At 42.8% G+C, this 26,886-nt stretch overlaps 1 protein-coding gene across 3 annotated transcripts in view; it reads left to right on the top strand.

The window, feature by feature from the left end:
* The window catches only part of LOC140188732 (uncharacterized), a 444,984-nt gene that overhangs the window by 338,042 nt on the left and 80,056 nt on the right, over positions 1-26,886 (top strand). For all 3 annotated transcript variants that reach the window (XM_072245312.1, XM_072245313.1, XM_072245314.1), the window contains 9 exons: positions 537-674; positions 5,742-5,864; positions 7,322-7,444; positions 12,089-12,253; positions 12,856-12,987; positions 19,828-19,956; positions 22,748-22,876; positions 24,352-24,486; positions 24,933-25,067. In XM_072245312.1, coding sequence (XP_072101413.1) covers positions 537-674; positions 5,742-5,864; positions 7,322-7,444; positions 12,089-12,253; positions 12,856-12,987; positions 19,828-19,956; positions 22,748-22,876; positions 24,352-24,486; positions 24,933-25,067 — 1,209 coding nt within the window. The remainder of the gene's footprint in view (positions 1-536; positions 675-5,741; positions 5,865-7,321; positions 7,445-12,088; positions 12,254-12,855; positions 12,988-19,827; positions 19,957-22,747; positions 22,877-24,351; positions 24,487-24,932; positions 25,068-26,886) is intronic.

The raw sequence follows: 26,886 nt of genomic DNA, 5'->3' as shown, positions 1-26,886 counted from the left end.
GGGAATCATGGTTGGGAAAGTGGGAAGGGAGAGGGGAGGGAGCAGGAAGCACCAGAGAGACATTCTGTAATGATGAATAAACAAATGGTTTGGAATCAAATGACCTTGCCTGGTGTCTCAGGACTGGGTGTGTCTGTACCCACACCACCCTCCCGACCCTGGCATTCCTTCTCTGCCACCTGTCCCACCCTCCTCTCACATTGCTCCACCCTCGCCATTCCCAACGTCCTTTACTTCCATCAGCTTTACGAACTCACTCTCCACTCCACATTGACAAATACAGTACTGGACAAATCTCTTAGGTGCTCTAGCTATATATATCTGTGTTTAAGACTTTTGCATAGTACTGTACTTAATTGCATGAATTGAAATTTTCAGCTGTTGTTGTGGGGTTTGAACTCGCGTCCAGCGGCCCATTTGAATGGTGCAGGAACTTAACCACTGCTCCAAGAATGTTCTCCTTAATGATTCTGTGGGAGCCACTGGAATTGATATACTGAGGCGGTAATGAAAATATTGGAACACTTTGTTTTCAGGGATTGAGATGGAGATCATCAATGGTTGTGAGTCAAACAATGGAGGATGTTCCCATCACTGCCAACACACAGCTGCTGGCCCTCAGTGCAGCTGCGATCAAGGATTTCATCTGGATGCTGATCAGAAGACATGTGTAGGTAGGATTGAATGAATTGTTGTTGCTCTGTTGTTGAAGATCGAACTTTTCTATCTGCGTCAGCATTCCACAGTTTACATAAGTTAATGAAATATAAGATATTAAACATCTGACAGTGCATTACAAACAATGGCAAACGTTAGACCTGAGATAGCTTCATGCTTTCTTTACTGTATTATTTCAAGTACGTTCTACTTCTGGAACGCAGCTTAGAATGTTTCGTTCTTGCCATCGGTGTCTTAAGTGAAGCAACACAAAATGTTGCAGGACCTCAGCAGGTCAGTCAGCCCGAAATGTCGACTGTTTACTCCCCTCCATAGATGCTGCCTGGCTTGCTGAAATCCTCCAGCATTTGTGTGTGTTGCTGCGGACTTCCAGTATCTCCAGAACCTCTTGCGTTTTGTACGGTCCAGCTCTCTTCCTCGCAAGCACTGCGCCAATCCTCCCCACCATTTTGAGAGCCACTTTGACATTAAATAGCATGCTCAGTGACACCAGTGCATCTTTACGGTGTTACATTGGAGTAAGGGTGGTGGAAGGAATCTTACAAATTTGGGCTAAGATGTACTTTTGGATGATATATGCTTTGCATCAAGTGTCTACCGTAACTGAAGTGTATATGACTGATCTTGAAGAGGCATGAATGAGGTCAATAGTTGACCCCCTTCAAGAACATAGAAAGGAATCTGAAGCAATACACACAAAATGCTGGAGGTCAGGCCTCACCTATGGAAATGAATAAATGGTTGGTGCTTCAGGCCAAGACCCTTCTTCAGTCATAGTCATAGTCATACTTTATTGATCCCAAGGGAAATTGGGTTTTGTTACGGTTGCACCAACCAAGAATAGAGTATAAATTCAGGACTGAGAAGGAAGGGGGAAGATGCCAGAATAAAAAGATGGGAGGAGGGGAAGAAGACGAAACCATTTCAATTCAAAAATCTGACAGACAAGTCATCTTATCCTCCTGTCCCACTATGGCAACTGAGAAATAAAAAGAAACTGCTGGAGATATTCAGCGGGCGGGCAGCATCTCTGGAAATAAAGATAAAAAGTTGGTGTTTGAACATGATATTTTCAAGGATCTGGAAAAATAGTGTTAAAATGTGTTTTAAGATGCACAGGAATGGCCGAGGAGAGAACAAAAGAAAAGTTTGATTAGTGGATTTAATTACAGAAATAATGTCTGTGAAAGGTAACACAGGAGGTATTGGATAAAGTAAAGAAATAAGAGATGGGTCTAGAGTAAAAAGCAAAACAAAATTCTCTAAAATTGTCAATCTTGATATTGAGTACAAGATGGCCGGCACATTAAAGGTTGACAATCAGCCCAACAATTTCAGAGGCACTAAATACTGCAGATACTGGAATTTGGACTAACAAGCAATCTATTGGGTATGTGGGGTGGTGGGTCTCAGCAGATCAAGCAGCATCTGTGGAGGGACAGGTGTTGTTGACCATCCTGATGTCGGGTTTCATTCAAATAGTTCCTTTCCCCCTGCAGGTGCTGAGTTCTCCAGCTGATTGTTGCAACAACTTCAGATAACAATTCTGCTCTTCCCATTTAAAACTCGTTTCAGCCTGAAGAATGATCTAGTGCTTTCCTGGCAAATGTGATGCATAAACTCTTCTCGGGTTTCCTGCCGGATCCAGGTGTCGATTTTAATTGATGTTTCGACGACAAACTCCACAATCTTCATCCAGGATTCCTCATCTCATCCCTGATGAAGGTGACGGAGTTTGTCATTGAAACTTCTGTTAAAGTCGACACCTGGACCCGGCTGGAAGCCTGAAAAGAGTTCATGCGTCATTTCAGCTTTCCTGCCTTCTGCTCCATCCATCTGTTCTTGGCTTCCCATTTACCTTTGTTGAACTTTCCGCAGACAATACAGGGCATGCTGTACTGGCTATCGAAAGTGATATTATTAGTTACAATAAACTGTCTGGGAAAATTACCTCCTGACAGCTTACAAAGAGACCAGCCTAGTGCAAATCCTGCCATATGGAACTGAAAGGCTCAATCTGTGTTTAACTATCCATGACGAGGGGATCATTTTGAATATATAATATATTGGTCGAGATCATTGGGAATCAGATAGGGGGAATCACTTTGAATGGAACACATTGACTGGGAGTCATTGGGCATCAGACGAAATTATTAACCCTTTATAAAAGTATTCCCTGTCGAGATTTAGCTTCCCTTATAATTCTGTCATTTACTGTCCATTCCCTGATTATGCTAAAGATGATGGGTCCTGAGGCTAACTTGGCTCGCTGGGCTCCCCTGGAGAAAGCTATAAGTTAACCATGCTGCCTCCGCTTTTCAGTCAGGCTGGTTAAGATCAATGGAGTCTCATGTCTTAGTTTTTATAGCAATTCAACCACCTGCTGCTTTAAATATTTTAGTTTAATAATGTTTTCTTAAAACTGAATTAAAATGCCGAAAACTCTCTTGATAGCTCTTGAGCTCATGATTTCTTGATTTTTAGTCCAGACCAGAGGATTATTGGTCCTCTAACAGAGCCACTAGGAAATTGTGTAATTATCTTAATCACTCTCATAAAAACATAGGAAGTAGCTGCAGGGAGGTCATTCCGGCCCCTTGTGTGTACCCTGCTAGTCAGAAAGATTATGGTTGATCCGTCAGCTCAGCACCATTTTTTGGCACCAACCTCATACCTCCTGATTCCTTCAATAGATCGAATCCCTTAATATGGACGTAATGGTCTTAATCGAAACTGCACTCTCCCCTTTCCCCATTCTTGGAAGCATTGGGTTTAAAAATTTCAGATGGTCAATAGCTGTCTGACATTGACAAAGATCTAGCTGTCACCCAGAGGATCTAGCTAAGATCCATTGCATTGGAAGCCAAATGTATAATCCATACCGCACAGTGAGTAACATCGCTCAAAACAAAAATGTCAACTTCTTCAATGAATACAATTCATTTGAGAAGCTCATTTTTTAATGCTTTCTTTGTTCGGTGATTAATGACCTTATTTACATTGTGTTCACTGTAACTAAACTGGCTGTACCAAAAGGAATGTTGAAGATGTGATGAGTTTACATGTTCGTGCAGTGGTTCAGTCTGCAAAGCCGCAACCTGATATATCTACACACATTTTTTCTGATTGATTCAAGAACAAGTTACCCAGAATACTGCGTAATGCAAACTGATCTTTATGCTAGCTTTGGCCAATCAATTTGCTTATTTATTGAGGTACACAGTGTGGAGTAGGTCCTTCCAGCGCTTCGATCCACACCACCCAGCTCCCTCTCCCCCCCACCCCCGATTTAACCCTAGCCTAATCACAGGACAATTTACAATAACCAATTAACCTACCAATCAGTACATCTTTGGACTCTGGAGGAAACAGAAGAACCTGGAAGAAACCCATGTCGTCATGGGGAGAATATATATACTCTTTACATCCAGCGGCGGGAATTGAACCCTGGTCACCAGTACTGTAAACCATTGTGCTAACCACTACGCTAGAGTTAAGAGAGAAGTCTGGTTGATTGAGAAGTATTCTTGACTTGTGGTGAAATTTAGTATCTGCTGCAAAATTCCACTTTTTCCTAGATTCTCTTCTCTTTCCACTGATCTATATCAGAAGGAAAGTTGATAGAAATATCAATCACTATATTGAAAGCCCTACATAAATGAGTATGAATATCAATCATGTATCAGTATAAGTATCTACACCCATATCATTACTAATACAGAGTGGTGTAAAACCACATCAGTATCACTACATGCTGTAGCAATTTGATCTGTTCCCATAGCAACACTGTGCCAATGTCAACACCAATTGTTATTGAGAGGAATACTGAAATACAATAATTCTGTTCCTGCAGTTGAAATCCAAAGTTGACTGACTCTGTCATATAAATTTGTGTCTTTATTCCTTCCCATAGACACTTCCTGACCTATTGAGTTCCTCCAGCATTTTGTGTTTGTTGCTCACTACTCAGTAAGACATTTGTTGGATCGTGTGTCAATTTACCCTAAAGACTTATCCAAATAATGACAGTCCTTTTAAATTTCAATTAAGTTTTGGCTTCAAAGCACTTGGGTATATCCAGAGCTCATGAAAGGTACACTGTAAAATGCAAGTTGGTTCTTTCTTTACCAGGCCCTGGGTAACCGGAGCTGTACTTCATTCCCTTACAGTTGGATGTATATAACGAAAGGAACACAATGTTCTTTTGTCAACTTAAATATTTGCTTCCTTTAAGTGAATGGAATTTTTAAGACATGAACCATTCAATTATCCTTCCTTGAAATCTTCACCAATTAATTATTGCCAGATGCTCTTCAGCAAAGTAAATCCTTAACTTGGAATCGTTTGTGATTCAACACTAAAAATGGATACCAGCTCAAGTTGCAACCCTTGTGCAGAAAGAGGAATTGAATTCCGCCGTGTGTTTAACAACTTCTGGGCAGCCCAAGGGTTTTGAAGTGCAGTCATTGCTAAACTATTGAAACCACGTGGTCAGTTTTTACACAGCAAGGTCCTCCAGTGATGGCTTGAGAATTTGTTTTTGGTGATGCCAGGACACATTTAGCGAGTACATTATTGTAGAAGGAGAGTTACTATCCATTTTGTTCATACGGTACCTATTTGAGACTCTTTGAGAAAGTAATTCAAGTGCCTCTTTAGGAGTTTGATCATTTTAATTTAGTTGTATAAATCCAGATTGCAAAGTTAGCATCAGTACTTGCTAAAAGAAAAAGAAATCTAGTTTCCTAAATTCCATTAGGAAACCAACACTTCTTAACCTAACTTACATCACTGTTCTATCCTCAGTTCATGAACATTGGAGGAATTATCTTAAAGCATGGATGCAGATAGAGATGGGAAGACTCAAGCACAGTTAAAGTGGGGAGGGGTTGGGATTTGGGGCTGAAAATCCACCTGTATTAATAAAACATGAATGTGAATCGGTTCAGAACAAAAAATTATTCTTGGCTGATCCATTATAGATTAAATTCCAAGCAATTACCGACATTGTGGGTGCTTCAGTTTGCAGAGAGTTGATCAGAATTTATCTTGTGCTCGCACAGATCTGGATGAGTGTGAAGCTGGAGCTGGCTGCTGTCAACAAGACTGTTTCAACACCCCTGGAGGCTACGAGTGTGGCTGCCACGCTGGGTATCGGCTCAATCAGGACGGCTGTACGTGTGATGGTAAGCAATGAGACTCCAGATCTGTGTACTGATGCATTGTGAAAAGCTAAACTATCCAGGTACTGGAAGTCTTCAAAATAATAGCAGATGCTGGAAGCTCTGAGCATATCAGATAGCATCTGTCAGAAGAGAAACAGAGTTAGCAATTCAGGTCGAAGGCTTCATATCAGGTCTGAATTAACATCTTGAGCCTGCTCTATTCCCACTGGTGAAAGCACAGTTGCCCAGAAACTGGACAATGCCTACCTAAGCACATTCCACTTTTGGTCTACAATGGATCGTGGACGACTTCTTCAACACCCCACCATTGGAAAAATTCAATCAAATACGAGGCTTAAGTCTGAGCCACTGAGCTCCCTTCTCTGACCTACATCTCCATTGTGAAACACACAGAAGAAGTCAAATATACCCGAATTACTGGAGAGGGTTTGGTGGGACAGATTCATAGATGAGGAATACCTGGAGGGTTATATATGATTTTATAACAGTGATATTTGTAATGGTGTATGTACTGGTAATAATGCTTTATTGATACATGGCTGACATTGGCAAAGATTTAGACGCTAATATGGATACATATGGCGCAGCATGGTAGCGTAGTGGTTAGCACAACGCATTACAGTACCAGCTTCCCGTGATCCATTCCCACTGCTGCCTGTACGGAATTTGTACTTTCTCCTCATCACCACCTGGGTTTTCTCCAGGTGCTCCAGTTTCCTCCCACAGTCCAAAATTGTCCCGTGATTAGGCTAGGGTTAAATCAGAGATTGCCGGGCAGCATGGCTCAAAGGGCCAGAATGGCCTACTCTGTGCTGTATATCAATAATTAAAAATAGGAGCAGGTGTGGGCCAATCAGCCTTTCAAACCTGCACTGCCATGCAATATGATCATGGGTGATCTGCCCCAAAAGTCTCATTTCTTCTTCTGAGCCTTCCCTCCCCAATCCCCAATTCCCATAGCCCTCAATTCCCTGATCTTTCAAAAATGTATCCGGTTACTGTAGAGGTGTTTAAGAGGCTCTTGTATCAGCTCATGAATGTACAGAGAATGGAGAGATATACAGTAGACATTGTGGAGGTCGAAGGGAATAGTTTAGTTGGGTGCCTAATAAGTTTAGCACAACTTCACAGACAGAAGGGCTGGTTCCAGTGTTGTTCTTTTCTTTGCTCTAGGTTCCATGGTGCTCTTTAAAACTCTCAGTGATCTAAATTCCACAACTCTAGGGGGTAGAAAAATCCAGAGATTTTCACACTCAATAAGAAGTTCCCATGCACCACAGTTTTGAATGAGCATTTGGGTTCATTTCAGGATGTTTAGTGATGGTTACATGTATTTCAACATTGCTTTAGATTTGGCAGATATTTCTTTTGAACCATCAATGAAATTTTACCTTTGAAGTTAGCGGAGCAATTTTCCTGATGTCCTCACAGATGTTTTCCTGTTATTTTATTTCCAGATGTTGATGAATGTGCTGTGGAAAAGGACGTGTGTGATCATTTCTGCCAGAACACAGAAGGATCCTTCCATTGTCTCTGCAACTTTGGGTACAAGCTGGAGGAGGATCGGAAAACCTGCATCCGTATGTTTCTGCCCTATGCCAACAAATGCACAAATTGGGTTTGACGTTTCTCAGAACTACTCACATTTCCAACACGGGATCATCTTGTGTATTGGGGTGGGGGGGTGGGGAGCATACTTAATAATTGAAAAATGGTGACGTTGGAATATATGCAGCACAAAGATGTCATCTGTCTAAGCCTGGTATGGCCATAAAAATGGAAAAACAATGATGTTGCTAAACTTTCTATAAAAATAATAGTAAAAAAGTATCTAAAGGTGCTTCAAGGGATTACTTTCAGACAGAACTCGATGCAGGTCGTATTATCATGATATTAAGTTTAGCAAAGGGCATGTGAAGAGAGGTGCAAAGGCCAAGAAGTTTGGGATTTGAATTGCAGAACTTAGGATCTTGGCAACTGAAGGCACAGCCACTAAAGGTAGGCCAACTGCGCTAGCGGTGAGCAGAAAGCCAAAATATAGGGAACACAGAAATGAAAGAGAAGATTCGTAGATCAGGTTGGCTGCTTGTTTGTAGGGTTGCCTGCGGAGCCTGGAGGTTAGTTTGCAAACGTTTCATCACCGGCTGAATTAACTTCATCAGTGCACAATTGAGCTCACCCATCTGGTTGGCCGGGACCCAGCAGAGACCAGCGGCCAGCATTCAGCCAACTAATCAGAACGACGTCAGAACAATATAAATGTGAGTACTTGGCAGAAACAGCACTCATTTGTGCATTGACGATGTCACCTCAACTGGCGATGAAGCGTTTGCGACCTAACCTCCAGGCTTGGCCAGCAATCCTGCAAGCAGGGAAACGAGGAGTTCTCAATCCTGATTTTCTTTCTGGGATCTCACGAGACCAAGAGATCCTGAAAAGACACATAGCAAGGACATCCAGTAGGGTCAGGTGTGGGAAATGGGGAGAGTACAATATCATTACAACAGAGGGAGCTTGCAGTACTGAAGGAAGGGGAGCCTAACATGCGTGTACCCGACTGATGCACAGATGAAGGTTTGGCCGACAAGAGGGCATCTCAAAAAACAGCCACTATAACCTCTGCAGGGAGATGAGTGCAAACCTGGGGAAAATACGATTGAGGATGAGTTTCTGATGCAGTTATGGTCGCAGATTGGAGAATGCCTCAGACCTCTGCAGACGTTCTCTAACCTGATGGCATGAACATTGAGACTCCAATCTGATGGCATGAACATTGACTTCTCTAACTTCCGCTAATGCCCCACCTCCCCCTCGTACCCCATCCGTTATTTATTTATATACACACATTCTTTCTCTCTCTCTCTCCTTTTTCTTCCTCTGTCCCTCTGACTATACCCCTTGCCCATCCTCTGGGTTTCCCCCCCTCCCCTTTTCCTTCTCCCTGGGCCTCCTGTCCCATGATCCTCTCATATCCCTTTTGCCAATCACCTGTCCAGCTCTTGGCTCCATCCCTCCCCCTCCTGTCTTCTCCTATCATTTTGGATCTCCTCCTCCCCCTCACACTTTCAAATCTCTCACTAGCTCTTCCTTCAGTTAGTCCTGACGAAGGGTCTCTGCCTGAAACGTCGACTGTGCCTCTTCCTAGAGATGCTGCCTGGCCTGCCACAATCCAGAATATTGTAGTAGGGGGATGCAAGAACTCCCATTTGGCTTTATGTGTGTGTGTGTTGGGGGAAGGGGAGAGAGCAAGAAATTTAAACCACATCAATGGTTATTTTATTCAATTTTATTTGGAACAGTAAGGCTTGCGATAGGAAAGTGTGGACTGGCCTTCATTTGCAAACTCAATTTCTTGAATTGTCGTGTCTGCAGGCAATTTCCAGTATGATCTCACAATCCCAGATGAGGGGGAATTACTGGTCAACACACTGGAAAAATTCCTGCTGTACTTTTAAATCATCACGCGAAATACAGATTGCCTTGCCTTGCTGTTAGCAGCCTTGCCCTGAATCAGAAGGTTATTAATTAAGACCCTTCTCCAGAGACCTGAGCATGTCATCTCTGCTAGTTCTCTCAATGCTGCACTGTCTGAGAAACAGCACTTCGATGGCACATTACACGGTGGCCTTGCCTTCCTTCTTTTGAGTGCAGATGATCGACCTTGCGATGACTTAAAAGAACGGCAGGGACTTTCCCGATGCGTTGACCAGAAATTGCCCTTCACCTGGGATTGTTTGTGAGACCTTATTGGAAATTGTCTGCAGACATGACAATTCAAGAAGTGATCGATTTGGTGCTTTGGAGGGCTCTGTGGATACGAAAAGTGCTTTCTCCTTTCAAATTATTTCTTTTCTTTCAGCTGCCTCCAAATCTAGCTAATGCCTATCTGCACCGTGCCCCAGTCAGAGGCTGTACTGGTGATAGGAGATCACACTGCATTCTCATCTACTAGTTAAGCAACCTCTTCCTCAGCATAATGTTATTCAACAAGAGTCAACCTATTATTTCCACATGTAATCCCTGCGGGATGCTGTTCTTTCACATTACCCAAGATTCTATTAACCTTGCTGGACTCATCAGTTTTGTAGCACTGTACCTCTGCTGTGATGGGTATGTTTTATTCCCCCTCCTCTCTCTCAACATGAGTTGTTTTTGGCCAGCGCCCTGCACTGGAGACCACAGTGCTGTCGCCAGCACAGTTTCGCCTGTTCCACGCTGTACTCCCTCTCCTGTCATTTCAGACCCTGACAAGTATTAATGAAATCAAGGTTTTTTTTCCTTCTGCTTGACTGAAGTGGCCCATCTTAAGGCAAAATCCTTGCCAAGACAAAGCTGCCGAATAAGCAGTACGCGTGGAAATGATACTAGGCACAGCTGCTTCTCATGACAATCCTTACAGCAGTTTGTTACAATTAGGCGTTTGTACGACTCCAAGAGTTTAGGAAGCTGAAGTCCATTATGATTCAAATATTCAAGGCATGCTTTTAAGGACAATGGAGAGAGAATGAATGTTTAACAGCAGTTGAAAAGCAGCAATACATTTCCAGGGGATTGTATGGCAAATAACCTGAAGATGTGTTTAGCATTCTGTTGGGTCTGTCTCTACTTGTACTTAAAGGAACTTCCAACACACCAAACTAACCAAAAATAACTCTGGTCATGTGCCCTGTGTAGTGTTTATTTGTCGAGGGTTGATACTGGAGAATATCCAGACCTCTTCTGGGACAGAAGCAGAGCTTAAAAAACATTTTAATTCAGAGAGAAAACACTTTAAAAATCAGCTGAGTAGGTTAATTGCTTGCAGTGTAATGTGGAAACAGTGTGTACGAATCTCGATCTATTCAGTTCCTCTGATTTGAAGACAGACATGAGTTGCGTGCGTTTGTGTAAAACTTGAGCTTGATAGAGATGCTTAAGCTTTTTTTCATATCACTCTTTGATGAAAGTTTGTGGCCCAGTTGTTGGTGTGTATTATGTGCTATTTTAATTAAAATGCTTTTCACCCTGGCATTTTGCTAAGATTGCAATCAACGGGATTGCTGCTTCCTTCCAGGCCTTTGTGGTTCTCTGAGTTTGTGCTGCTTTGAAGATGACCCTGTGTTGGGTAAGAGATTGGGATGTGGGATTTTCTTCCGCTCGGCTTCAGGCAGGATTAAGTTAGAAAAGCAAGAGAACAAATTTGTGTGGTCCAGTGCAACATCACCACCTAGCTGGATTGCCTCTGACCCTGCACTCCAGGAGATGAGAAGACTACACTCCAGGCTCATGGTGATTTTTTTTCCCTCATGTTATCTCTGCAAATATGGCTTCTCATGATCACAATGCGTTTGGAAATGGTGGAGTCCTTTTCCATGGTGACACTGATCCAACACAGTGAAAGGGCCATCTTTTAAAACAGCACAAACTCAGAGAACCACGAAGGCCTTGAAGGAAGAAGCAATCCCGTTGATTGCAATCTTTGCAGCATTGCAAGCTGAAAAGCATTTTAACTAAAACAGCCAATATTGCACATCAGCAACTGGGCCATAAACGTTCAGGGCAAAAGGGAAAGGGCTGACTGGTGACCTTCTCTTCCTCCAATTGCCACTGATATTTAGCTACCAAGCAATTCAGTGTTGGAGAAAGCCTTCAGGAGGCCATTTTATAGAATTTTAGAAGCACTTCAGCCCTTTTCAAAATTCTTCTCTTGACTTTCTTCTCACCTGCATTCTCCATCTTTGGATTAGTAAACTTTTTCTTGACAGCATGGTTATCCTTGACCTGGGGTAGTGGGTTAAATCCAGCCAAGGTAGGTGATGGTAGGGGTACTAAAGGTAGCCACACACTGCCAGAACATTGTACTAAAGAGGCACAAAGTTCTATTAGATGCCTCCAAAGTTGCAGTTTTTTTTGGCATTAAGTTGAAGTGATCAGGATTCAAACAAAATGACTTTCAAGCCAAATAAAAGTTCTTATTTCACGCGAACTGTATCATTGACAAAGTGTCTCTAAAGCACACCTCTCTGTTGTATAGAACTATTGCCCAATTGACAAAAATGTTCCATTAAGAGAAATATCTTACGAAACGCACTGTGGGTATTTTGATGAGGTGTATTTCTATGTGGAGCATTATTTGCTGCAGTGATAAACAGAGTTGTGAATAGGTATCATGTACTAATGCCATTAGAATGAAAATTAGTAATTTGGGGAGTACCAGCAGCGTGTTTTTCTTCTTTCTGTTCCAGTCTTGGATGACCATGTGGAGGCTTTGAATGGCCGGCCGAGTTATGAAAGGTACTTTCCTGAGGTAACTTTCTACCATGGAGAGGAACTGACCCAATTGTTTGATGATGAGGATGTCGCTGGGGAAGGAGAAGCACGCGGAGAATTCACCCTGTCACAGAGCTTTGGTAAGGGCATCGTAAGAGAGATGAATTCTTTGTGACCCTGTACATGAGTTTCCACTTCTCTCGAGGGGGTCGCTATGGTTGTGGTGGGTCGGCTAATTTAACCATCTACCCCAACTATACAGTGTAAACTGCATAATTCAATGGCTCACTAAATGAAGCCTGTGTTACGTAGACTGAATTGCTATACACTATTTTCTGTCTGTGGCTTGCTGAATTGGCAACTGGAAGGATGTGAGGAAGAGATTAAAATAGGATATAGCAGGGGTTCCCTGTCTTTATTATTCCGTGGACCAATACCATTGAATAAAGGGTCCATGGACCCCAGTTTTTGGGAACCCCTGGATTAGAGAGATATTAATGAATCGATTTTGCTGGGGTTGTTAGATACTTGTGATTAGTTTTACAATGATACACTGATGGGTTTTGATAGGTAGAGAGCTGCCTGTGGAGGAGTGGAGAGATAGTTGGGCAGTGAAACTGTGGAGATTCTGAGATGATTTCTGGTGAAGTCCTGAAGGGATTGGGATTGGAAGGTTGCGATGGTGGATAGATGTGTATTTTTACTAGAGTTGATTGTATAACTATTCGGATTTTGTTTGCAGTGTGCTGGGATGGTACCTTTGGAAATGACTGCAGCTTGACCTGCGAGGACTGTAGGAATGGAGGCACTTGCAACGAAGCTCAGGATGGATGCATTTGCCCAGAGGGATGGACTGGGATTGTGTGTAACCAGAGTAAGTAGTTCTCAGACTCTCTTGTGCTGGATGACGTTGGGTTTGAAGCCTGTGTAGGAACCCTGGAGCTGGATTTCTGATCCATTCAAAGGAGCAACTGAGGTCCAGAATCAGTAGCACAATCCTAGGCGAGACCACGCCATAAACAACGTGCCTTCTAAAGATAGATTCCTTCTGTTGTTTTCGTATCCCGTTCAGAGACACAATCTCCAGTTGGGATTTTGCCTAAAGTGGGAGAGCTAAAGTGGGAGACAAGTCAGAGAGGACCCTGGTGTACATCACAGCTAAGGTGACAGTCAGCTGAATGCAGATTCTGAAAGCTTCTCTAGGATTTCATACTGATTATTCACTCCACTTGCTTTGTTTTTACCTTTTATGGTAGTTTTTGAGCTTGGGCACAAATAATCATGGGTAACATAGCATTTCAAGAAATTTTCTTGGCTATTGCCACCTTGCTGCTTGCCAGCACTTAGCTTAAGAACATAAGGAATAAGAGCAGGAGTAGGCCATGTGGCCCATCGAGCCTGCCCCACCATTCAATGAGATCATGGCTGATCTGGCCTTGGACTCATTTCCACCTGCCTGCCTTTTCCCCATAACCCTTAATTCCCCTACTATGCAAAAATCTATCCAACCTTGTCTTAAATGTATTTACTGAGGTAGCCTCCACTGCTTCATTGGGCAGAAAATTCCACAGATTCACCACTCTTTGGGAAAAGCAGTTCCTCCTCACCTCCGTCCTAAATCTAGTCCCCCAAATCTTGAGGCACGTCTGCTAGTTCTAGTCTCAAGATTGAATCTTAGATTGAATGGACCCACAAATCCTCCTCTCTCTGTTCTTCTGTTTTCTGGAAACCATTTTCCACACCAAAAGCAGTCTAGCCTGTGTTTGGTTCAAAGTAAATTTATTATCAAAGTACCTATGTGTGCCCACATGCTACCCCGAGATTCATTTTATTTATTTAGAGGAGTGTGGAACGGGTCCTTCTAGCCCAATGAGCGCACCCCCAACAGCCCCCCTAATTTAACCCAAGCCTAATCACAGGATAATTTACAATGACCAATTAACCTACTATCCGGTACGCCTTTGGACTGTGGGAGGAAACCAGAACACCCAGAGGAAACCCAAGCACTCACGGGGAGAACGTACAAACTCCTTACAGATGGCGCCGGAAATGAACTCCAAACTCTGGAACATTCCGAGGTGTAATAGCGTCATGTTACAGCTATGACACTGTGGCGCCTTATTTTCTTGCAGGCGTTCACAGTAGAACAAAGAAATACAGTTGAAACAATGGAAAACCGCACACAAAGACTGATAAGCAACCAATATGAAAATACAAAAAAAAATAACAAACCAACAAACAAATGAATAAATAATACTGAGGAATGAGAAATCCAAAGAATGCTGGACCCTGACAAATTCAGTTGTTTTCCAACCGTCAAACTGAGTTCTGAAGCCAGAAACGAACACAATACCTGGTACTGTGTTCCAAACAAGAGAAAATCTGCAGATGTTGGAAATCCGAACAACACACACAAAGTGCTGGAGGAATACCGCAGGCCAGGCAGCATCTTTGGAAAAAAGTAGTCGACATTTCGGCCCGAAACCCTTTGGTAGGACTGGAGGGAAAAGTGCTGGGGAGTAGATTTAAAAGGTGGGGGAAGGGGAGAGAGAACCACCAGGTGATATATGAAACTTGGAGGGGGAGGGATGAAGCAAAGAGCTGGGAAGTTGATTGGTGAAAGAGACAGAAAGCCGTGGAAGAAAGAATAGGTGGGGGGAGGGGCACCAGAGGGAAGTGACGGGTGGGCAAGGAGATAACATGAGAGAGGGACAAGGGGATGGGAAATGGTGAAGGGAGGGGTTGGAGGCATTACTGGAAGTTTGAGAAATTGATGTTCATGCCGTCAGGTTGGAGGATACCCAAATGGAATATAAGGTGGCCATCAAACTTTACAACTCCACCCTTGGAGGGTCAGACACCCTGAGCCGATAGGCTGGTCCTGGACTTATTTCATAATTTATTGGCATGATTTACATAATACTATTTAACTATTTATGGTTCTATTACTATTTATTATTTATGGTGCAACTGTAACAAAAACCAATTTCCCCTGGGATCAATAAAGTATGACTATGACTACTATACTAACCGAAGTGTGGCCTTATCCTGATAGTGGAGGAGGCCATGGATGGACATATCGGAATGGGAATGGGAAGTTGAATTAAAGTGGGTGGCCATTGGGAGATCCTGTTTGTTCTGGTGGGTGGACCGTAGATGCTCGGTGAGGCAGTCTCCCAATCTACGTCAGGTCTCACCGATATACAAGAGGCCACACCAGGAGCACTGAACACAGTATATGACCCAAACAGACGCACAGGTGAAGTGTCACCTCACCTGGAAGGACTGTTTGGGGCCATGGATGGTACTGCTGGACACGGAGGCTGGTGAGGTGGTAGGTGAGGACAAAAGGAACCCTATCCCTGGTAGCATGGTGGGAGGATGGTAAGAGCAGACGTGTGTGAAATGGAAGAGATGTGGTTGAGGGCAGCATTGATGGTGGAGGAAGGGAAGCCTCTTTCTTTGAAAAAGGAGGAAATTTCCTTCGTTCTAGAATGAAAAGCCTCATCCTGAGAGAAGATGTGGCGGAGGTGAAGGAATTGAGAGAAGGGAATTGCATTTTTGCAAGTTTTTACAAACCGGTGTTATGTTGTACACTTTTGTCAACTTTTCCCTGGTTTCTGTGATGGGGTCCATAGTGGTGGACATTGACAATCATTTGCTTGCACTGGAGCAAATGGTTTGTTACAAACCTTCCTAACTTCATGGAGCCTGAGGTGATTTACCGTCCCGAGATTGCACAGTGCACCAGCTAGCTCTAAAATTTGACTTTGAATCGTCCATGTCTGGTAGCTCTAAATTCAGTATAGTGAAGGTAATTTAAAAGAAAACGAAGCTAAAACATTTAATTAAATAAAAGAGCGTGCTGCTTTGAAAAGTTAAATTGAAACACAGTTGGTCTAAAGTCAAGGGGAGGAATGCTGTTTACAAGGGTCTCAGCAAGTCATTACTTTGCTCTGGCGATGTTGGATGTCTGGGAGAATTTACTTCACCACAAACTCACGACAGGCGCATTCCAGAACTGATTGCTGCACAATAAATGCTAATTAATTGAAAAAACAACATATTAGCTATTATTATGGGTTGTAGGGACCATTCATGGAGACAGGAAATAGTGCTGTACTGTTGTTTGTGGAGATACAGTACTGTGCAAAGTCTTAGGCACATATGTATAGCTAGAGTGCCTCAGACGTTTGCAACGTTAGAAGGATTGCAGGTTGTAAATCGGGGGAAGCAAGGGATGTAGGGGATGGCAAAGGTGTAGCGCTGTGGGAGGGGTGTGGGACAGGTAGCATAGAAGGAGTGCCAGAGTGGGGGGGGGGGGGGGGTGGTTGGCATGGCTGAAGTCACAACCAACCCTGAGACACCAGATTCCAAACAACTGGTTTATTGATTCTTCTCCACCTCTTCTGCAGCATTACAGAATGTTTCTCTGGTGCTTCCCGCTCCCTCCCCTCCCCTCTCCTTGCCCCCTTCCCGCTCTTAGTTCCACAATGGAGACCCATATCAGAATCAAGTTTATCAGCACTTGCACATGTCATGAAATTTGTTTTTTTTTTACAGCAGTACAGTGCAATACATAAAATTACAATAGTACTGTGCAAAAGTCTTAGCCACCCTAGCTGTATCTATCTATCTATCTATATATATATATCTTACATGGAATACACCCTTTAGGCCCTTTGAGCTGGCCACCAATCCCCCAATTTAACCTTAGCCTAATCATGAGACAAGTTACTGAGACCAATTAATACGTCAACCGATATGTCTTTGGACTGTAGGAGGAAGCCCACGCGGTCACTGGGAGAACATACAAACTCCTTACAGGCAGTTGCGGGAATTGACCCTAGGTCACCTGCTCTGTAAAGCATTGTGCTAACCACTACATACGTGCTGCCCCATATTCTTATCTATCCTCTGGCTCAATGCCAGAGAACAAAACTCCTCTCCTCTCCTGTCGAGTAGATGCTGGGATTATGGCTGGACCCACAGTAGATCTTGAAAAAGACTCAATGATAACAAAAAATAACATCAAGTCCTGTGGGTATCACCACAGTGTGTCAAGTAGTGTTAGTTACTGCCTTTTGCTGCACACATGACAGAAATATTTCAAACTTTCCTCTAAAATATCAAGTGTGCCCCTAATCCCCCATAAATCAGAATCAGGTTTATTTTCTCCAACATATGTGATGAAATGTTTTGTTTTGCAGCAGCCGTACAGTTGAATACACAAAAGTAAATTACCATAGGTTACAATAAGAAAAGTCAAATAAATAAAAATAATCGTGCAACAAGAGCATAATAGTGAGGTAGTGTTCATGGGCAATTCAGAAATATGATGGTGGAGGGAGGGAAGCAGTTCCTAAAACATTGAGTCTGTGTTGTCAGGTTCCTGTACCTCCTCCTGGTGGTCATAATTAGAAGAGGGCATGTCCTGAATGGCAAACCCCAATTCCCATGAATATGAGCTGGATGAAAAGGTACAGATTACAGTGAGCTCCACACAATGAAAGGGTGATGATATGACGCAGATCATCAGAAACCTTGTCCAGAAAGTATTAATGTCAGTTTTGAACCTATAAAGTCCTACTGCCTATGGTCTATCAATGCTCTGTTGTATTACTGTTGACTGCGAAGGGGAATCTGTTAGTTATCAACGCAATTCCAGTGATTGTGGTGGAATTGTGCTCTGCCCACTGAATGTTCTAGTTCTTGGAACTTCTTGCATATGGAAATAAAAATGAACAAAGCCTATCAATTAGAGAGAACCCAATCTTTACATGGTTACTGCCATAACATATTAGAATTACACAAGATGTCGCAACATAGATACAAATAGCATATGGAGAGTGATTTTCCTCCACTTGGTGTCAGAGCACCAACTGTCACATGATCTGTGGTTGTGTGGTTACAACATCACATGAACAGGCATGCTTCCAAAGAGGAAAAAAATGTGCTTTTATAACATTACTATGGAGCTAATAAAACACCTTGAGCTGTTGTCATTGTTCTAATGTAGGACATATGGAGGCCATATTGGCACAACAGGGTTCCACAACCAGATAATCTGTGCAACATGGCAGTATGCTAAGGAAACTTTAGACAAACAAATAGAGACTAACTCCTATAATTGACGATAGCACCATTGTTGCATCACACTACCAGGATTGTATATGAAGAGAAGTAGGCAAAGTGGCCATTCACCCCATCATTCTATAAGATCATAACTAATCTTTTATTGTAGCTCCACTTTTCTATCCTACCTTCATTCCCTTAAAACATAAAATCAATCAATAGATGTAATTGCTTTTCATATCTAACAATTCATATACAGCACTGTACAAAAGGCCCAGTACATCATGAGTTAAGCCCTCCCAACCATTGAGCAAATCTACACTGTCACAGGAAAGTAGCACCCATCATCAGAGATCCCCCTCACCCAGGCCATGCTCTCCTCTTGCTGCTGCCATCGGGTAGAAGGTACACCAGCCTCTGGACTTGCACCATCAGGTTCAAGAATAGTTGCTACCCTTCAACCATCATACTCTTGAATGAAAGGGGATTACCACGCACTTGTCCCATCATCGAAATGTTCCCACAACCAATGATCTCACTTTAAGGACCCTTTACCTCATTATCTCATGTTCTTGTTATTTATTGCTATTTATTTATATTTGTATTTGCATAGTTTGTTGTCTTTTGCACTCTGGTTGATCTTTCATTGATCTCGTAGAGTTACTATTTAGCAGATTTGCTGAGTATGCCCATAGGAAAATGAATCTTAGGGTTGAATATTGGGACATATATGTACTCTACTAATAAATTTACTTTGAAGTTCGAACATTCGAATCAAATGACCTTGTCTGGTGTCTCAGGGCTGGGTGTGTTTGCACTCACCTCCCCCCCCCCCCACCAGCCACTCCTCTGCCACCTATCCCACACCCTTCCTGCAGTCCCCCACCTTTGCCATTCCCAACTTCATTTGCTCCCACCTGATTTACGGACCTGCAATCCTTCCAATGTTCACAAATACAGCACTGTGCGAAAGTCTGAGGCACCATGGCTATATATATATATGTTTAAAACTTTTTGCGCATTTCTGTATAAAGTAATGGTTACCCTGGTAGCTATAGACTTCACCCTATCACAGCCATCTCTTCCATTGTCTACAACTTAGACAATCACGTTTCCTCACCATTCCAGTTCTGATGAAGGAGCTTTGTCCTGAAACATTGACCCTTTGCCCTCCCATTGGATATCACCTGCCCCATTGAGTACTTCCATCGTGTTTTTTTTTGTTTCTGCCATTGATGACACTTGAGATGTATTCAAAAGTGTGTCAAAACTCACTGTGATACTCTGAGGCCCAAATAGGAAAATTTCCATTGTTTCTTTAATGTTAAAGCAGCACGTTTCCTGGTAGTGAGCTGATTCTCCCATTGTAGACTGTTCTATTAAGTCCTAGAGCTTCAACACATAGCCTTCAGAGACAGTGTCAATCTGAAGCTACAATGCAAAAAGTATATTATGCATATTTTTGTTACACTTTCTGTTATCAGTGCTGGGTGATAAATTGTCAGCCGTGCCAGTAGACCCTGTTTCTTGAGGATAATAACAGTGTTACTTCCAGCCTTTTGTTCTGTCCAGCTGTGCGTATTGTGCTTGCCGAGTAGCCACCTACTTTGGTCACTCTGCCTTCCCTTTTGCTTTGCAGCTTGTCCAGAGGGAACATTTGGGAAAAACTGCAGCTTCCTGTGCAAGTGTAAGAACGGTGCCACATGTGATCCGCTGGCAGGGAAGTGCCGCTGCCCTCCAGGGGTCAGTGGTGAGATGTGCGAGGATGGTAAGTCATTGTGAATACATTATCCCCTCATCATTCTCAATAGCTGGGCAGTAATAACATAGCCACTTCTACCTGTTGGGGGATCTTGAAAGGATCCATGGTGTTGGGCTACGCACTCAAGGTGTGTATATTTATGGAGGTTCCTTCACAAAGCCACCTACCACAAAGTGTCTACTCTCTGGGTATAAGTTCTTGAGCACACACATAACAACATATGTCAGTGTGCACTCGCATGTGTTTTTAATTCATTCCCTCAAGGTGATCATTGTTTTAAGGGTCAATCACATTGCTCTGAGACTCGGCAAGGACTACCATCATTCCTTTCCTAAATCAGTACTCAAGGTTCAAAGGAAATTTATTATCAATGAATGTATGTGTCACCAAATAATACATTGGGACTTATTTTCTTGCAAGCATTTACAGGAAAAATAAATAAATTCAACAGAATCTATGAAAAACTATACATAAACAAGTACTAGCAAATAATCAATGTGCAAAAGAAGACAAACTGTGGAAATAAAAAAATACCGTGAACATAAGTTATAAAGAGTGTGAAAGTGAGTCTGTAGGTTGTAGGATCAGTTCAGAGTTTTGGTGATTGAGGTTATCCATGCTGGTTCAGGAGCCTGATGGTTGTAAGGTAATAACTATTCCTGAACCTGGTGGTGTGTGACCTTCTGTACCTCCTGCCCAATTATGATAGCAATAAGTGATGGCAAGGATTCTTGACGATGGATGTTGCTTTCTTGTGGCAGTGCTCCATGTAAGTGTACTCACTGGTGGTGTGTGGGGGGTGGGGGGGAGGGGGGATTTGGTTGCAATAGTCTGGGCAGTATCCACCACTATCCGTAGTCTTTTCTGTCCCAACTAGTGAACCACCTGGGCTATAATGCAGTAGTTATCACGACTTGTTGCAAGCTTCTTCTAATGCCAGAATTCATTTAATTCATTGAATTTAAGCTTCCAATTGTAGTGGCAGTTAATAGTGTTATTCCTGTCCCTCTCCTGACACCATATTGTGTTTCATTTTTGAGGGATAGTGCAGTACACACGGGGATGTCAGCATGCAGGGTACTCAAATGAACTTTAACGATAATCCTGCTTGTACAGTAAGTATATGAGCTCCTCCCATATGGGAGTTGCTCACTGAGTGGCATAGGAGTGACACCAGGAATAACAAAGACCATTAAAAACAACGAGAAAGACAGCAATAATGTTGGCAATTCTTTTTTATGTTCATGTAAGGAGTTTAAGTTATGTGCTGTGGGTGAAGTGAACTGTATCACTCAATTTCAGTGCCTGTAAGTTCTACAGACAAGAAGTACATACCTGTTTTTGCCTTTTTATTCAAGAAGGGGAGATGTTGTGGTAGTTAATAGTGTTCCTCCTATGTCGCTCAGTTAGACGCTCCCACATGGGAGGAGGTCACATAGTGTTCATGCAGGGTTACCAATAAAATTCAGTTGGGTATCCTGCATCCTGGCATCCTGGTGTGCTCTGCACTCTCCCTCAGTAATGAACACTACACCATTCTTATATTGGGATCTGAATACCTGTCTTTGCATTATTCTAGGTTTGTCTAGCAACTTAACTACCTTGCTAGTGTATCCATGTGTACCAGTACCCTTGTGTGTGTGAGTTTAGGTGTTTCAGTGTATGTTTGTCTTAATGTATAAGTCTCTGTGTGTATGTTTTTATGTTACCATTTCCATTTGCAAATTCCCGGAGGAGGCCAGCTGGCGGGTTCCCTACTGTGTTAGCCTTGGTTAATGAAGCCAACGTTAAGAGCTTCTCTCCAAAGAAGGAACAATTTCTCAGACCAACACACACAAAATACTGGAGGAACACAGCAGGTTAGGGAGCGTCACTGGAGGGAAATGAACAGCTCCCGTTTCGAGCCAAGACACTTCATCAGGATTCGGTCGGAAACTTCGACCGTTTATTCCCTTCCATCGATGCTGCCTGACTTGCTGAGTTGCTCCAGCATTTTGTGTGTGTTGCTCAAGCTACCAACATCTGCAGAAACTCCTTTGTCTCCAACTTCTCAAATTCAGGAATGTGACTATTATTACTGCATGCCGTCACTTATTCTTCATAAATCAATTTGTGCTCCCTGATCACAGCTGGGAACAGAGGGATGTGCTTACCCCACGGATAGTGAGATCGCTGTGTCACATGCTGAGGCCAAGTTGGCTTCTACTCCAAGCCTGGCTGTCAACAATGCTTCCACAGGCAATAAGATATGAACATACTTAATTGAAAGTAGGATTACTTTTAATGCTGGGAATATTTAACTAAAACTGTGGACTTTGAAAGGGAACGAATACAGATAAAAGGTGACTAGTACTGCCCAACTTAATTTACGGAAATTATGGCTTCTGTAATACAAGATACTCAGTCGTGTACTTTGACCCACCAGTGCCAAGGCTTGTCCTTCCCACACTTACTCTTACTGCTCTGGAAGCTCAGTCTGGAGAGGAGGGAGACAGACAATGCTGTGCAAGTGGTAGGTATGCCTGGAGGTCCAGGTCTGAGAATGGAAAATCACTGGGCATGCTCAACTGTCTGCTGAGTTTTGTCGGGGAAATCTACCCCCCAACAGTGCACTCAAGGTTGTCAATTATAATTGAATGCTTTCTTACTGCCACTCCCCTGCCCCAGAAGGGCCTGCACTACCCCCTGTGGATTCCGTCACTTTCTCTGTGTGGTCGATTTGGAGAGGGCTGACCTTCCCAGACTTTGTTTTGAGTTAAAATAAGTTGAAGCTGGGACTAAACAGCTCTTCTTTTAGGTTGTCCCAAGGGATTTTATGGAAAAGCATGTAACAAGAAGTGCAACTGTGCCAACAATGGACGCTGTCACCGAATCTATGGCGCCTGCCTCTGTGATCCTGGGCTTTACGGCCGCTTCTGCCATCTGCGTAAGTCAGAGAATTTTTGTTCCTGCTGCTTGTTCATTAGGAATTGCGGGCTGCAAGAGTGTCATGAGGCTGCCTGATCCCAAGCTCATGGCCAGCCCATCTTTACCCACGTTCTAGCGTATGCACAAACCGAAATATATAGCCATGTTCCCATCTGCTCAAACACATCATCACTAACATGTATACACTTGCGTGCGCAAACAAGCAGACAGCAACGTAAATTACCATGTCGTCCCTAACCCAATCACCACTATCGGTAATCATTTGGTGTATTTTGCACCGGAATGGGAACAGTGTTAATCTTCAGCTATGGGTTTCTCAATGACCATAATTACAAATCTTGTTCTTTATATTAAAAGATGCCTCATAATAATTAGGAAACTTGTACCCTTTTTGAGGTATTAGTGCTAATGGTCTGTCATAGCCAGGTGTTGCAGATGACAAGACCGTAAACCTTCGCATCTTACACCTTAAAACTTAATATAATGTGAAAAAGAGTAAGGGAAATGTTTGTAATGGCAGAAGGGCTCAAGATTAAATTTGGTTGTGTCTCAATTCTTTGGGACCTGGAGAGTTTTCATCCTCCTAAAACGGGTTGAAGATGACTGGATGTTGGCTGGCCTTGAATCAAAGAAAATGTTTCTTCCTATGTTTTGCTGACGGTTGCTTTAGTCAGGTGTAAAATGCTTCCCAGCTGCTTTGGCAATGTTTCAAAGCATCCCATAACCCACAAGAGACCACAAATAGAGACTAAAGAAGTAGTAATATTGATCAAGTTTTTCCTTGTAATACAGTGGATGACTAATTTCTGTGTACAAAGTTACCACATTGCATGGGAAGAACTGAGAGAAAGACTTACACTCTTCATCAACTCAGAACACTACAAACTGTCTTACAGCCAATGAAATACTATTGGGATGATTGTGATGTGGTAAAAGTGGCAGCAAATATTAAACAATGCAAGTCGCCATGCCCAGCAGTGTATTATTGATCCAGTTATCCAATTGAATATTTCATTGATTTCATTATTGTGGCACTGCGAATGTCAAGGTAGATAGTGCCCTCAGTTTCCTGTAGGGGAGACATGAACCCACCATATAACAACATTCGTGGGTAAAATGTATTGACCTTTTCTAGTCAATCTGAAGTTCATTAGGAGTCAGCCACATGGTACGGGCAAGAGACAATTATTGGCCTATCTGGGCAAGGATAGAAGGCCGCACCTAATAAGGATGTCAGAAAACGTGTTTTCTTTTTAGCCATAGTCTGACAATTTCTGTGACTATTTTTCAGGGCTGTATTTGTTGATCTCAAATTATCCTTTGAGCTGTATCACTTTTCCCTCTTGATTTGTGATTTGAATTCAAACCTGCTGAGAATGAAGAAGCTTGCGATGTTTTAATGCAAGGCTTTCCTGAAGACTGGAATATCCATTTTAATTTTGTGCTTTGTTTTTCCTTTCCCTGCTCCTACAGCTTGCCCAAAATGGACCCACGGGCCTGGCTGCTCCAACCAGTGTCAGTGTGAGCCGCACAGCACGCTGGAATGTAACCGCAAGGACGGAAGCTGCACCTGTAAGCCTGGCTACCATGGAATTTCCTGTCAAAATGGTGAGTGTCCAACTGCTGAGCAGTCCAGTTATGAACGTGTAGAGTAATCAAGGCCCTGGCGAATGAGAGAATATTGTCAACACTAGAGATTCTGCACTTGTCGGAAAATTAGAGCTGAAGGAACTCAGCAAATCAGGCAGCACTTATGGAGGGGAATAAACGGTGTTTCTGGCCAAGCTCCTTTATCAGGACTGGAAAGGGTGGTGGATGGAGCCAGAATATTTCAACAAAGCAGCATTTTGTACTAAAGCCTGAAAATGGCACTAGCCATCATGCAATACAGTTAAACCTCTCTTATTTGAATTGTTGTAGGGAACAAGCTTGGATGCCAGCCCAGATAATCTATTGAAAGTTATCCAGGAATGGCTTAAAGCTTGAAATCTAGCAGCTACATTGAATGGATTAGATCTTTATTCCAATTTTATTTTCTCTCCTCTTGTCTAAAGCTTGTGATCCCAGCTTTTATGGAACTGGATGCAACAGTAAGTGTAACTGCTCAGTAGGTGTTTCCTGTGACCATGTGACTGGCGAATGCAAGATGCTGTGTCCTGAGGGGTATCATGGAAAAAACTGTAGCCAAGGTATGTTTCAACTTTAAATTCTGTTTGGAATAGAAACTGATTATCATAACCTTCTTCTTCTGGGGCCCTTAGCTCCCAGTGATGATCTCCAATCTCCATTGATGACCTCCAATCTCCATTGTCCAAAGTTGATGGTCTGTTTGGAGTTCATCAATGTTTCTGAAATCCATTGTATTCACTGTACAGAGGACCGACTTTTGCAGCCTCACCAGAGCCCTGTTAGACGGTCTTCCCCATTTTCACCTCTCATGACGGCTACCTAGAGTTGAGGGACGATTGTCATAATACCACGTTTTGAAAAGAAAAATATGGCAAAGGTAGGTTACACCGGGTCTCCATGTTATGGAATTAGTGTCACCCCCTTCAGCTTTTTCCCCATGTCCCTGCATATTTTCCTTCTTAGGTACTCATCCAATTCTCTTTGTGAGATGTTTTAGGTGCCCCTTCAGAGAGTGTATTTCAGAGTCCTGATGCAAGGCTTTGTCCCAAGGTGTCAGCAGTTCCTATCCCCCCATACAGATGCTGAGGTCCTCCAGCAGATTGTTAGTTGCGGCCATGCGTTTCAAACTTGTCTTGTGAAGGAATTCTACCTCCTTAGTTCTTTTACCATTAGAAAGGACCAATAGGTAAGTCCAGAGATATTGGCTGAGAATTGGCTTCCAAAGTCATCAAAACTGCTGAGGGGTAAAGGAAGTTTCCCAGAGGAAGGAAATGATGATTAAGAGTAGGAGATGGCGAACTAATTCTTCATTCTCAGAAGGTGACTGAACATTCAAAGTTCAAAGTAAATTTATTATCAAAATAAATATATGTCACCCTGAGATTCATTTTTTGCAGGCATACTCAATAAATCCATAATTGAATAATAACCATAATAGAATCAATGAAAGACTGCACCAACTTCAGCATTCAATCAGTGTGCAAAAGACAACAAACTGTGCAAATAAAAAAAAGAAAGATATAGTAATAAATAAATAACCAATAAATATTGAGAACATGAGATGAAATGTCCTTGAAAGTGAGTCCATAGGTTAGACCATAAGATCTTAAGACATAGGAGCAGAATTAGGCTATTTGGCCCATCAACTCTGCTTTGCCATTTCATCATGGCTAATCCATTTCCCTCTCAGCCCCAGTCTCCTGCCTTCTCCCCTTAACCCTTCATGCCCTGACAAATCAAGAATCTATCAGCCTCTGCCTTAAATATACTCAACATCTTGGCCTCCACATCCACCTGTGTCAATAAATTCCACAGAATTGGAACATTAGAGAACATTTCAGTGATCGGGCAAGTGAAGTTATCTGCTTTGGTTGAATAACCTGATGGTTGAGGTGTAACAACTGTTCCGGATCCTGGTGGTGGGAGTCCGGAGGCGCTCGTACCTTCTTCCTGAAAGCAACAGTGAGACGAGAGCATGTCCTGGGTGGTGAGGGTCCCGGATGATGGATGCTGCTTTCCTGCAGCAATGCTTCATGTAGGTGTTGTCAATGGGGAGGGATTCGCCCTTGTGTTGGACTGGGCCATAATCACTACTCTTTGTAGGATAGAAGGAGATGTTTCTGGGCAGAAATGTATGTATCTTAGGAGGAAAATAAGATTAGAGAGGCTGTGACTGATAGGACTAGAGACACAGAAGTTTGCTGTGAAACCATTTTGAAAATTCTCGAATTGTTTCCAGTTGGAGGAATTCAGCAGGTCAGGCAACATCTATTGCCCTTCATCACAAAGACCTTGGGGTCTTTTATATTTACCTGAAGGAGCAGAAAGAGTCTCGTTTTAGCACCTCATCTGAAAAACAGCACAATCACCGTCAAGTTT

Source organism: Mobula birostris, chromosome 27, assembly GCF_030028105.1.
Source record: "Mobula birostris isolate sMobBir1 chromosome 27, sMobBir1.hap1, whole genome shotgun sequence".
NCBI lineage: Eukaryota > Metazoa > Chordata > Chondrichthyes > Myliobatiformes > Myliobatidae > Mobula > Mobula birostris.
This window is presented reverse-complemented; position numbering and strand designations above follow the sequence as displayed.